This window comes from Lepidochelys kempii, chromosome 2 (genome assembly GCF_965140285.1).
Source record: "Lepidochelys kempii isolate rLepKem1 chromosome 2, rLepKem1.hap1, whole genome shotgun sequence".
Classification (NCBI taxonomy): domain Eukaryota; kingdom Metazoa; phylum Chordata; order Testudines; family Cheloniidae; genus Lepidochelys; species Lepidochelys kempii.
Window position 1 is genome coordinate 167,710,548 of NC_136381.1, and position 14,156 is coordinate 167,724,703.

The 14,156-nt window shown below is 40.3% G+C and overlaps 1 protein-coding gene across 5 annotated transcripts in view; it reads left to right on the forward strand.

Moving 5' to 3' along the window:
- Nucleotides 1-13,225, forward strand: part of GRB10 (growth factor receptor bound protein 10) — a 263,673-nt gene extending 250,448 nt beyond the window's left edge. For 4 of the 5 annotated variants that reach the window (XM_073332709.2, XM_078851673.1, XM_073332708.2 and 1 more), the window contains 6 exons: nt 1,872-1,949; nt 3,169-3,285; nt 4,129-4,195; nt 5,158-5,245; nt 8,166-8,259; nt 10,019-13,225. In XM_073332709.2, coding sequence (XP_073188810.1) covers nt 1,872-1,949; nt 3,169-3,285; nt 4,129-4,195; nt 5,158-5,245; nt 8,166-8,259; nt 10,019-10,165 — 591 coding nt within the window. In that variant the 3' untranslated portion in view covers nt 10,166-13,225. The remainder of the gene's footprint in view (nt 1-1,871; nt 1,950-3,168; nt 3,286-4,128; nt 4,196-5,157; nt 5,246-8,165; nt 8,260-10,018) is intronic. The other variant, XM_073332712.2, reaches the window with a different exon arrangement.
- The last annotated feature ends 931 nt before the right edge of the window (nt 13,226-14,156 follow it).

The following is a 14,156-nucleotide window of genomic DNA, read 5'->3' on the forward strand; positions in this document are numbered from 1 at the left end:
AGTCCATTCTCTGTGCATTAAGCTCTTATTTTCCAAATCAGAACTCATTGATTTGAATGCTCTCCAAATTATCTAACCCGTTAATCTTTAAGAACAATTCTCTGTAAATTACAGTACAGAAAATCCTTTTCCCATTTGTAAGTGAATACAAAACAGGCTGTACTAGATAAATGTACTCCAGGATATGCATGTTGTTTCTTGTATCCTGGACTGTACCTGAATACAAAATGTGTATCTGATTTGTGCAGATCAGTGATACCCAGACCTCAAGTGGCTAAATAGCACTGTTTTAATATTTTGAGCTGCAAAAGAGCCACAGGAGACCCATTAAATGCTACCTCTACACCAGTGATTTTCAGACTGAGGCTTGTGAGCTGCAAGTGTCTCTTCAATGTCCACTAGCATAGTTCTGTCTCCAGTTACTTTTTACTGAATTTTGATCAGCTAACTGTCCAGGCATGCAATAAATTGAAGCCATTATTTAAGATTAAAAGCCATGTGGAAGCCATGGTCAAATACTGATTCTCAAATAAGAACATGTATTATAGTCTATCATATTTTTTCTACATTCGAAGCTGCACATGAGTGTAAACTTTGTCATGAATGATGAGTAACATAGTTATAGTTCCAGATCTCATTTTTGTACGTGAGATTGAAGTACAGTGCCACTGTTACTTCCTGTTGAAATAATTATAATAAATTATATACAAATGTAGATACAGAAACACTAACGTTAAATTCAAAACTGAACTGGAAAGCTTAAAATCAGTATGTTTATACCCAAAAGAGTCCAAATGTATACGATCTACTTTATTATTTTCTGTGCTCTTTAAAGGGTATTTTGGTAGGAGGAGGTAGAAGAATACTACTGCCAGTTCCTCTGCCTCTCAATGCTGTGAGACCTTCACTTATCGGAGGCATTACTTCCAGTCCAGCTCAGCCTCACTCATTCCACACATAAAATTGCATCATACCCCCTGTGCAGTCTGGAGCTTTCTAGGCACAAAGCCAGCAGAACATTTGCAGCCTCTTAAGAGAACTAATTACATACGTTCAAGCACTAAGTATGCTCTAAAAAACCCTGTAAGTTAGACAAATCATAGCAAGACCACTGAAAGCCACATATGAGCCTATGGTATATCTCCCTGCCAATTTTTTAATCTCTTAACACCAACCACTGAAGGGTTCGAGCTATTGTTTTTAAGTCCCACTATTAAAAAAGGGGAAAGGGGGAGATGAAAGTGCGTGTTCTCTCTTTTCAGATAACTGAATCAATTAATCAGTTTCACTCAACTGTTAAAAAAAATAATTTGCTCCGAGTGATGACTCTGCCAACTTTCACCCTCAAAAGTTTTAAGTAGCTGAAAGTGATCTTTTTAGAATTGAATCATTTGTACAAACTTTATAGGCATCACTGTGTTCTCTGCCTAAAATAAAGCAAAATCTGCTTTGACTGGGGAATCCAAGGGATCAGCAAAAACTGACTGTCCAAGTGGGCTTCTCTTTAAAGGATGGATACCACTGTAGCGGGAGATGTCGAGACATTCTGAAGTGGTGGCTGATGAACAGGAGTTGCTAAGCAGAGATGATCTGCCTGGGCATATGTATGAGTCTTACTTGGGTGCGTGGATCAAGCTGTTCATGGGTATTTAGTTTATATATGTGGAGGTGTTATCCTTGTGATAAACTTACCATGCACGTTTGGCTGCCTCGGCTGCCCCGTGCTCATTATTACGTAATCCAGTTTGCCCGAGGACTATATCTAATACCGAACTAAGCGTGCAGTATCCTCTCCAGTGTAAGTGTCATTACCATAGTTGCTGTAAAGAGATTCAGTTGAATGTTTCTTTTCCTTCCATCTCCCTCTCCAGTATGGAATGCTACTGTACCAGAACTACAGGATTCCCCAGCAGAGAAAAACCATGCTTCCCCCCTTCTCCACTCCAGTTGTAAGTCCTGACAATTATTTTTAAATATATTGCCGGTCCTCCATCCTTTTGTAACCATTTTGCAATGGCTTACCTGATAATTCATACTTCTCTGAACTAGAAGGCTTTGCACTGTTCAATGATGTTTATGAAATCCTGTCTCCCCAGATGAGACTCTGCTCTTTTATTAATACACCCAAGCATCCCTATTTGTTTTAACCGCTGCTGTGCACTGAGCAGAAGCCGCCAATGAGCTATCCACAACAATCCCCAAAAGATGGTCCTGTAAATTTTAAGGTCTGCTCCTGCGTGCATAGAAATGGACTTAAATGGAAATAAGCTTCAGCTGTCAAAGTCCATAAGTATAAACTTCAATTACGTTTGCTTGTGCGGAAGGTAAATGTCCCCGTCAATAATGATGCTCAATCTCCAAACACTTCAAAATCCATCGGGAGTCCCCCCCCCCCCCGCGCGCGCAAAGCAAATTGGGTTTCTGCTTATTCCTAACTGCAGTTGCACGAATGCGACTGGTTATTAGGAGACTTGTCCGGGTGCAGTTTTTCTTCATTCCGCAAGGTAGACAGGGGGACGTGAGAAAGTGCCTGCTCAGTTTTCCCTCTTTTTGATAGCTGTATTTTAGGGTTCATGTTTTATACATGCCTCTCTTCTGTACGAGTGAATTCCCCACAAGTCCAAGTAACTGCAAAAGAGGAAAGAGTTTTTTGTATTTTCACTGCTTTGTGCCATGCCTGTTTTGTTTTGTTTTGTTTTAATTTGAAACAGTTGGAACATATCCAGTTCTTTGATCATGTGTACTTCCTGGGGCAGCTTGGTGACAGTGCTGTGCTACAGAAAGTATTAGAGTTACAGTCCAAAGTCCGATCCCTCCTTCTCCTAGCTGTAAGAAGGGCGGCACCTCATCTGCCTGGAGGGAGCCGTGGAGTTAGCGTACTATGAAAGGAGCTAGAGCATGGGGCGGGGGGGGGGGGAGGTTGGGGGCGGGGGGGGGAAAGGATGGGGAGTTTTGGCACCCAGCCTTCTTTGGGATAACATTAAAACAAATTCCGTTTGATGATAGCACTGTGAATTTCAAAGAATCAGGGATTTAAAGTGACTGGTATTTTCTATACCATTAACTGCAAAAGAATACACTTGAAATCAGCGAAAGATCTGGAAGCAAAGCTGTTTTCTTAAATTGTCACTTGCCTGGGTTTTGAAACAAGTGAAAATTCCTTTTCAGAGAAGTGTATCTGAAAACTCACTAGTAGCCATGGATTTTTCGGGACAAATAGGAAGAGTTATTGAAAATCCTGCAGAAGCACAGAGTGCCGCTTTGGAAGAAGGTCATGCTTGGAGGGTAATGATCTTCTCTTCGTATTTAACAAGTGCCCATTGAGATCTGGAACACACAGTGCGCTATGAAGCTAATGCAGTGATGGTCACAGTATAGCTTAGCACGGACCTGAAACATTCACGCTGCAAGCATGCAGATATGAAAGAGTCAATTTCCATCTTGAGTGTAACTGTCACATTCACAACAACCTTCTACCACTGCTTCTCTGTCCCCCTAGTGTCCAGAGGAAGGTTGAGGGGGAAAGCAGACCCACCAGAACTTTACTGCCAGTTTGCAAAGCCAGTCTCTGAGGAGGAATATGTCAAATTAAATGCTTCCCCACATGGAAGAGGCTGGGGCTGTGACTAATGGCTTGCTCCCAGTAAGTTTAACTGCAGAATATACAAGAGGCAGCACCTCTTGGAATGAAAACTGATGTAACTTGTTTATAGTGTCATGCGGACAGACAGCTGCAGTACAAGTTTTCCCACACACTCGTCTGCTAGGGAATAGAAGTTATTACCTGAAGCACTGTCAGGTGCTTGCTGTATGGGAGACAAACTCATCTTGCTCCATTGAGTACATAGTGTGTTGACTGGGCAGAAGCATATGTGATAGTTCTTTTTTTTTCCTTTCTACATGTTGAGCTTTTATTAATTCAGACCCAGCTTCTATTTTAAGTCAACAGAAGTGGGCCTCTGCTTGTAGACTAGCCCCCCCTCCTCTCAAAGCTGCATTTCTCTTTCTCTTCATTGCATTAAACTTCCCTGCCCCAGTTTCTTGTATATTAAATCTGTACTGCATGTGTTCTGATTCTCTCAAGTCAAGTTCCAGACTGGATTTAATGCTAACTAATTTCTTCTGCAGAAACGCAGCACAAGAATGAACATCTTAGGTAGCCAAAGTCCACTCCATCCTTCCACACTGACCACAGGTAAATTTGTATTATGTAGTAGGAGAGACCTCTTTGGGACAAAGCAAATGAATGTTTAATGTAGAAATGGAGCCCAAAGCTGTGAAAATCAGATCCTGATTTCAGACACCCTAAAAGTTTTAGATTAAGGTGAAATTCTGTTCTATCGCTAATGTCAGGATAACTAAAAAAATTTATGCAATGTAAAAGCCAGCAATTGTAAACATTTTTAAGTTGAATGTCTTGTTAAAATTGTAATCTTAATGGTGCACTAGTGTCTTGCATTTAATCTCCTTGGGTTTTTAAAGGGGAAATTCATACTCCTTAATGTTGGCTCTATATAAGATTTAAAGTTTACTTCTTTCATGCAAGTGAGGGTGCAGGGTGAGGGGAGTTTTCATCTTTGTTGCTATTGTTCAAACATTAGAATGCTAAAACCTTAGCAGATGCCCTCTTGTCTAGTACGGAATAACTCTTCAGTTAGGAATACATTTTAAAATATATTCCTAAGTCCCATATAGAGGACTAGGTATCTTTGTCCAGGCACTTTTAAATTTGGGGTATCCTCTAATTTGGAAGGATGAAAGGAAGGTGTTTTTCATGGCTGAAGGGGTTTTCCTTAAACTTTCCTTGCCTGGTCTCAACCTGAATGTGATCTATCAAGAAGTTTTTGTCCTCCAGGGAGAATTTTTTTCAGGAATTTGTGGAACTCAGTGCTATAACAAAATTGCATATGTTGTATCTATAAACAGTAAAATGCCTTGATTTAAAGCACATGCAAATGGTATCTCAGGTCTGTTATTGGACTCCTCAGGCTTTACTGGAATCTTTGAAGAGATTTCAGTCTTTAACAAACTTCAATATCTTCGACAATATATGCATTTCTTTTAAAAGTTTTGATACATGATTTTCTAGATAGAAATACTACTTATACATCTTAATGTGATTAACTATTTCTCCCTTCTCTCCCCTACCCTGCTCAGTTATCCATAGGACACAGCACTGGTTTCATGGCAGGATCTCTAGGGAAGAGTCCCACAGGATTATTAAACAGCAAGGGCTTGTGGATGGGTAAGTATTCATTATTATCCCTCAGTATCATAGAGATTTCTTAAAAAAAAAACCCAACAAATTAGCCTTCACAATGTACAAGATTTTGATGCATAAAAAGGAGAAAGCAACCATCTAAAATTTAACCCCATGAGCCACCAGTGAATCCTGAACTAAGACCGTAGGTTTGGTTAAACCCTCTGCAGTACTCCAGCATTGTAAGTGCTCAAAAGTACTTATTCTCCCTTGACTTTCCTTAAAATTCTCTGTGCCTAAGAATGCTGTCTTTTGGAGGTCACTTACCGTGATGTCTTGTGCCTGTAACGTGTCCTTGAGCTGCTCATTCATACCTTCAGGGGGTCACTCCAAGTGCTCCAGTGATCACTGGAATTGACAGCATACTAGTTTTTCATAATCATTCCACTTCAGTGGCAAAGTTCTTCATGCTTCGCCATCTTCTGTTCATGTTCCTTTTCTGTGTTCTGTCTGCTGGTATGGCAACATCAGTTAACAAAGTTTTGTTGGTTGTCCTTTCCACAACAATTATGCCTGGTGTGTTTGCCTGCACCGTTTGGTCTGTGACAATTGTCAAGTCCCATAAAATCTTAGCCTCTTTCATTCTCTAGAGCAGGGGTGGGGAACCTCTGGCCCGCAGGCCAGATCCACCTGCTTGCTTAATTTCAGCCGGCCCACGGCAAGTCTCCACCCCGCAGGCCACAAGCCCTGAGCCTTGGAGCTCCGCATGGGGCTGGAGCCATGAGTGTGGGCTCGCCCCGCTGCGAGGGGAAGCTAGGGTGCCAGGCCAGTCGGTTGGCTGTCTCTGCAGCCCTGGCTAAGCGCAGGGGCAATCAGGAAAGCTCTGAGTCCATGTGCGCTTACCCCACCTGCAGGCGCCGCCCCTGCAGCTCCCATTGGCCAGGAACCATGGCCAGTGGGAGCTGCGGGGGTGACGTCTGCAGACGCACCGCTGGCAGCACACACCATGCAGAGCCACCTGGCCACATCATGGCCACTTCCGGGAGCGGTGCGGGGCCAGTGCAGGTGGGGAGCCTGCCTTAGCCCCTCTGCACTGCAGCCTGGGAGCCGCCTGAGGTAAGCAGCGCCCAGCCGGAGCCCTCACCCTCTCCTGCACCCCAGCCCTGAGCCCCCTGCTGTACCTCAACCCACTCCCAGAGACCACACACCCATCCCGAACCCACTGCCCAAGGTCGGAATCCCCTCCTACACCCTAACTCCCTCCCAGAGCCTGCACCCTCACCCTGAACTCCCTGCTTCAGCCATAAGCCCCCTCCTACACCCCAACTCCTTGCCCCAGCCATAAGCCTCCTCCTACAACCCAACTCCTTGCCCCAGCCCTGAGCGCACTCCAAACCGTCAGCCCCAACCAGGAGCCCCTTTCTGCACCCTGAGCCCCTTATTTCTGGCTCCACCCTGGAGCCTTCTGTTATAGAGAGTCTACTCACCGTGGAAGTTAGGTTAGGATTCATTTGTGGTGGGGCAGCTAATGGTGGCTCAATTCCCCAGGGCGCCATATTGCCCAGATACCTTGGGCTCTACGTTACATGTAATGCTTCCCTGCTAGTCACGTTCTTGACCAAAGCACTATATGGTGTTATCATAAGGAAAGAGATGAAGGTCTTTCATATAGCTCAAATATGTCCTAGAAAGTCAAAAGTACGCTCAACTGATGTTTCTGGCACTTGATCATCTCTTCTTGATGCAACAGGGCTGTACAGGGGTTCTCTTGTAGATGTATTATTGACTCTCAGCTCTACAGATACAATCATAATATGAGGAGAGAGGAGTACTCTGACAGGATGAGTGTTTTTCAGCAGTGGCATAACTTCCTTGCCTGAAGAAATGCAATGAACAGATGGGACAGTGATCACTGCAGTGCAGATGTGTGATGCTGAAGTTTATTTCAGCAGTCATAAGAAGCTAGCTAGTGTTCTTTTTGTCCCTGGAACTCTAGACAGTTCTTGAAACTCAACCCTGGAAAATATTGCTCCTGGCATACTGGTTAGTTAGAAGACCTGCCCCAGAAATACACTTGACTTTCTCACAAGCTGAGTGGTGGCTGGCACATTTCGAGTGTATTACCTAAGGTGTACTCTCATTTCCTTTTGTATGAAGAAGTTTTTCTTTTGTCTACTTTTTGGGGAATGCTGAGTGAAGGAGAATTCTTGGAATGGATGCCTAAAGTTTTGGACCTCTTTTCTCCTCCAAGTACACAATTCACTGTTTGGCTGGGTTGGCTGACTTCCTAATTTGAAGGTCACATGAAAGAAACGGGGGTCACATTAGAAATTACATCAATGAAGTACACTAATGCACTATAAGTGTAAACCTTTGCAGCCACCCCTGCCTCCCAGAGTACATTTTCAGCTAATTTTGCTGAGAAAAAAATACTCTTATGAGTGTTTGCATATGTTCTCAAGCTCTTTGTAGCCTGGGAGCTGCCTCATGTGTAGTCACAGTTAGGAGAGTTCTTGCATTGTTTCTGAGTAATTACACCAGTTCATCTAAAAGCTACTGCTATCACAGTGCCATTTGTCTTGGCTAGCATAGGATACTGGAGAAGAGAGGTAATTTCTTTCTCTTTTTGTCTCCAAATCATCCTATAGGAGCCCAAACAAGAATATTTTCTTCATGAGCTTAGTTTCTGGCAATGGAATTACCATTACAGAGCCAGCAAACCCGTAGAGTATGTAGGTGAAGTAAGATAATCACATTTCTTTCTCCCTGTCTCTGCTTGTTGCTAGCATTGCATGAACCTGGGTTGGTATAGAACTCAAAAAGAGCAAATTACCATGTAAGAAATTGCCCTTTTACACCACTGAAGGAGGAGGAGAAAGAGAGTACAAAATGACAAAAGATCTGATTTTAGAGCAAATGAGTCATGCTGTTCAAGTTTGTACTAAAAGAAAATGGTCTTTCCTAGGCTGTTTCTCCTCCGGGACAGCCAGAGTAATCCAAAGGCATTTGTGCTTACACTGTGTCATCATCAAAAAATCAAGCATTTTCAAATTTTACCGGTAAGTGTTGACCAAAAAGTTTTCTCATTCTATTCGTTCTTCATAAAACCTTTGTCTTTGTGCATAATGAACTATTTATGGACATAAATTACTAGTGCAATAAAATATAACAATAAATATATGACAGTGTTGAGAAGCAGAACTCTTTTTTGGCATTTTTCAGTCTGTCTAAAAATGTCCTCTTGATCATTGCTTTGACTGCTAGCATAAACATCAGAATCAAGGTGTAGAACTGATGCAAAGAACTATGATCTCTACGGCTGATTAAAACCACAGAATTGGCTACCTTTATCTCCATTGCACTCTTTGGTGGCAAGAAGGCTAATACTAGAATGTTTGTGGAAAGGGTTTTTTGTTTGTTTTTGTTTTTTTGCAGTTACTTTTATGGTTACCTGAGGAATTAGGGGCCTGAATTTGTAAGTTAAAACTGAAGTTTCTCAAAGTATAAATGCCCTCTAGCCAAAAGACATTCCAAACCCTTGAATGGGACTAGTATATCTACACAATCAGCCTAAAAGGTTTAGACCAAATGAGTATCAAGTCTCTCTTAACCCACAGGACCCTAGCATTCTTCTGTCTCCCAAATACACTAATCAGCTAACAATTATTTGAGTAGGACTTTTGTGTTTTACTTAATGGAGAGGTGGAGAGTTGACTGAAAACCTGTAGAGAATTTATCACACCTTTCAAGTCCCCTGGCCATTCACTCTCATAAGAACTTTTCTAGCTGGGATTAAGGTACGTTTCTTTCAATGGAGTTGAGGGTGCTTAGCACCTGTGGCATTTGGACCATTAGTAGTTTGTTTGAGCACTCAAAAACTGAGGCACCAAAAGCCCATTAACAGTTTGAGTCACTGATGGAAATGCTGTACTTTTTTCCTGGTATCTGGGGTTCTTCTGGAAGGACTGGTTTAATACAGCAAAATACATGCTTTTAAGAGACGTTTCCCAGCTGGAGTCATGAACTGGAGGTGTAATTTCCAGCTCGAGGAGACATACTTGCACTATTTCTGATCAAACTAATGTGCTAACAGTAAACGCGTAGCTGCCGGGGAGAAGGGAGGAACTAGCTGCCGTGAGTATGTACCTGAATATGTACTCATGGTGACATGAGCAGTTGGTGGGGCAAGCCACTCTGAGTATGTGCCAATGAAAGACCATTGGTGCATACTAGGGATGCAAGCTCCTCACGCTGCCGTGGCTTTTTGTCTGTTTTTAGCTCTCTAGTTCAGATCTAGTGCAGGTATGTTTCTGAACTGGAGGAGTAATTTACATCTTGACAAGTGTAGACGTACTCTAAGGTGGTGGAAAGTGCCAGGAAACTCTGTGACTGTTTGTCTCTGCAGTCACTTGGTTACAATTCCACACCTCTCCAGTGAGTGAAAAAAATAAATAAAAGCCCTACGTCAATACTTTTAAGCTGGTTAGGACTCTTACTGGAGCTGTTTGTGCAGGGTAAGAAGGAACCTGGTACTTATGAATCTCCAAGAACGCTTCAGGCTATGCAGCCAAATTACCTTAGATGAGACTGGTATAGTGACAGTGACTTTAAGAACAATATTTCTGTTTTGAGACCTATTAAGTTTTTAACTTAACCAAAGTGGATAAGGGGTTTTGTGCATCACAGGCTCCTAAATGACAAGCTGTAATTTGTGCTTATTTTTTCTTACATGAGATTGTACCTAGAATCTTAACTTATTGTCATACTTGGGTATTCTAATGTGCTGCCTAATTTGGAAAGGACTTCTTATTTCCCTAGTGTGAGGATGATGGACAGATATTTTTCAGCCTCGATGATGGGAATACCAAATTCTCTGACCTAATTCAGCTTGTTGAATTCTACCAACTAAACAAAGGAGTCTTGCCCTACAAACTCAAACACCACTGCATTCGCGTGGCCTTATGACCTACCATCTGACACTCACTGAAGACTGGATTTGCTGGAAGACTGGATTTGCTAGAAGAACAATTGTAAGAGAATGTTGACACTGGGGGAATTGGCAGACGTGTAAGCTGGTTTAAAAATATTATGCACCTTGGGACTCTGAAAGGGATGGATTCAACTGGTGCCAACAGACCAAGATTTACTGGTTTGTCCAACACCTAAGAGTGAGTGCTGCTGAGTGTCCCAGCATCCCAAAAATTTGGGGGGAGGGTAGGTAAAATCATCATCAAATCTTGAAACAAAACTGGAATCTATCTTGGCTGGGCCACTCAACAGAAACAAGTGATGAAGATAAATCTTTGAAAAGAACTCTTGCCCTGGGATAATCTTGACAATTAAAACTAGTGTGTTGACTTTTTGTATTGATCACTTTTTTTTTTTTTTGCACTCCTACTTGTTTCGGATATTGTATGCAGCCTATATTAGGAGCTGATGTGGTTTTTAAATTCATGCAAGAGTTGGGTATTAATCTAAACCCTAAGATGTATGAAATGCTTCAGCCTAAAAGGATCTAGAAGAAAACCCAGAAAAGTAAGTGTGTGTGTGTGTCACAAAACATCTCTGGATACCTGAGGTTCTCTCCTCTTTGAAGAAGCAGTATGAATACAATTCTAAAAGAACATACCACCATATGTATTCTTAAAACTGTTAACTTTTAGTATAATGGCTGTAGTATGTTTGTGACATATTAGTGGTACCCAGTCATGCAAAGATTGTATTAGTCAGATTCTATGCACAAATGTTTGAACCTTTTTTACTTACTGATGGTGGTGGTTTGGGTTTTTCAGCCTGTTGATTTTGTTGAGGAAATTTACTATTCCTAAATGAATTGTATGACCACACTTGTATTTGGAACCAGCTGCTTTTGTGTGGGAAAAGTACTTACACTGATAGTCTACTTATTATGACAAAAGATCAGTGTTTTTAGCTTTATATCTCCTTGAATTTTCAGACTGTTTCAAAGAGCTGTCTTTCGAGATAGTATACCTACAGTAACAATGATATGTAGCAAAGCTCTTTTAGGGTATAGGATTTTAAAAGAACTTGTACCCCTTTTGCTTTTGGTAGGGTCATGAAAGTTTACATGATGAGAAACGTGCAAACTGGGCTTGGAAATTCATTTAACTATGACTGGCATTTTTTTAATTTACTGCTGGCAACGTCCATTCAACAACTGGTATTTGTGACAGACACAATAATGTATACCAGTATCTATTGTCAACTAGTATATATCCTGCCTTAGTGCTGATTCATCATCAGAGCTACTTTATTGTTAATATTTAAATCAATTATGTAATGTTTACACAATAACACTTTCCCTTCTGTTGATAAACCAGTATTGAAACTAGGTAAGTACAAGTTGAATGTTCTCATTGGACTGCCATGCTGCATACATCACTCTCACTCTTTTAGCAAGATCGTCAGGAGGTACAGGAGGTACTATTGAATTCACTTTATTTTCAAATACTGCACACAGTTTATACATAGCAAGAAATGTTTCACCCTGGGAACTTTCAGAATACTGTGGTGAGCAGAACTGTTTTCTCTTAAGACAGTAAACGATTCATACCAGCTAGTCTATGATGATCTCGTCCTAATAAATACTTGTCACTGGGTTTGCTGAATCCTAGCCACCTGAAAGGATAAAGAAGGAAGAACAATTCTGTACCTTTAGGTCTTCATGTAATGTTGAGAATAGTTTAAGACAAAAACTATAACCTGCCTGAGTCATCCATATCAGCTGTAACTAAGTCAATGGTATAGAAACACTGTATTTTAGTTTACAGAACACATTCTAGTATTTTTTCCATGTAATGTCTACATATAAGAAATGAAGAAACTTGATTTAGTTTGTAGTGAAAACTTTTGTTTTTTTTTAAATGTACATACTGAATTGAGTGTTCCTGCTTTTTAGTCGGTTAAAATGTATTTTAAAACCTTGAAATTAAGCTAACTTACGTCTCAGACTTCACTCTGCATGCTTCTATTTGGCCCCTCTTAAGTGGAAAAAAAATTGTATTGATTACATTCTTATATTCACCAATTTCAGTAAGACCATTTATGCTGTAGTTTTTAAGTTTTTTTTTCTGTTTCCATAGTTTAGTCTCATCATTTTTCCAATAGGCAGTTAGCATTTGCAGTGTTTCATATTTATAAAACTTGCATTTTATTTAAATTTGAGAATGAAAGTTTGACTATGAATCATGATTTTGTATGTAGATGGTTGACTTAGTATTTTGTACCTTTCCCAGCTAACGTGAACTGTTTTGAGAAAGTGACCACTTTCCAAGTGGCAGCAATCTTACTTGAGCAGATCACTGTTGTGTTTTTGTTTTGTTTTGTTTTTTAATTCTTTCTGCTGGAAAATAGTCAATACCACCTTAAACTTTTCCAGCCAATTCAGCTGGCTGCCAGCTTAGAATACCAAGGACTGAAGGACATTTGACTCTTATTTTTGTATTTAAATGACATGAATGTAAAGGGGATGCTCAGGGTTGTTTTGGAGCCTGTTGAATTTTTATCTTTTTGCCTGTGATTTTTATTTTCTAAATAAATACTTCATGTAGCGATCTTGAATATGTCGAGAAGGAAAATGCCAAACCATTTTGGTAATAAAGTTACTAGTTAAGTTATGTTACAATAGGTGTTAAAGTACAGAAACATTTTATTTGTTAATTACTCTTGAAGAAACACGTGCCTCAGTTTAGATGTTTTGTCTTATCTTTTCTGCACTAAATACCTGACAGTCTGACCAATCAATGCACCTTTCCAGTGGCGAGACTTGCTTATTGTAAATTATATTGTCACAATGCAAGATTTTAGTGACTGTAAAATGGAATAAAGTTGAGTTTTCAGGGAATGCAAAAGGTATTAACTTAAGAGACAAAACCTTTATTCAATATGCTTTGCTTCATACTGTAAATAGCTTTTTGGCTTGTGAACATAATTGTAATCTTTCAGGTATTTTTGTACAAATAAGGGACTGATATTCTGTTTCTTGTAATTAGAAATAAACATTAATACAGTGCTATTCATTTTATATCTGGAATTAATGTCCTTTTTTTGTGGCTACAGTCTGTTAACTTGAATCTAAATTATTTTGGTTGGATTCCTGTGTGTTAAAGATATCTTTAAGAATACTCAAAGGAAAATGGAATCCTACAAGACATTTTGCTACTGGCTTTTGGGCCTAAAGATTACTGATAGGACAGTTTGCCATAGAGTTTCCACATTGGATAGCAATCAGTTTAAACTAACCTCACTGTATCTTCCTTTCACAAATACAGCAGGCATCTCGGGGTAATTTAAATCCAACTCTTTATTACAATTTTGATTGCGAGGTAATGTGTCTTGTTCAGGTTCATTCATCTTCTCTGGCTTGTCCCCTGCTAATCACTTAAAGGTTTTGACAATCCCCTAAATTGCTGGTCCTTTCTTCAGTAATTGCGTTATTTTGTTAATAAACATATTATCCTCTCAGACAGTTTTATGGTGCCCTCTTCTACATGATATTTGTTTTATACATCTCAATTATAAAACAGCTTAATCTTTTTCCCGTTAATCATAAACTCAATTTTCTGTTCCTCTCCACATAGACAGCCCCTGAGCTAGAACACCTTGTTATTCGTAGTAGAATATTTGACTATCTACTATCACCATAATCAGGGGTGCTGGAACTAGGGGTGCTGGGAGTGCGGTAGCACCTCCTGGCTTGAGAGGTTTCCATCATATACAGGGTTTACAGTTTTCTTCAGTGGTTCTCAGCACCCCCACTACACAAATTGTTCCAATGCCACTGACCATAATATGTCCATAATTTACTCCTGGGGGGAATTTGCCGATAAATGCAAAATGCTGCATATTTTTAGGGCTGTTGATTAATCGCAGTTAACTCATGAAATTAACTCAAAAAAAATCACAATTTTAAAAAATTATTCGCAGTTTTAATCAC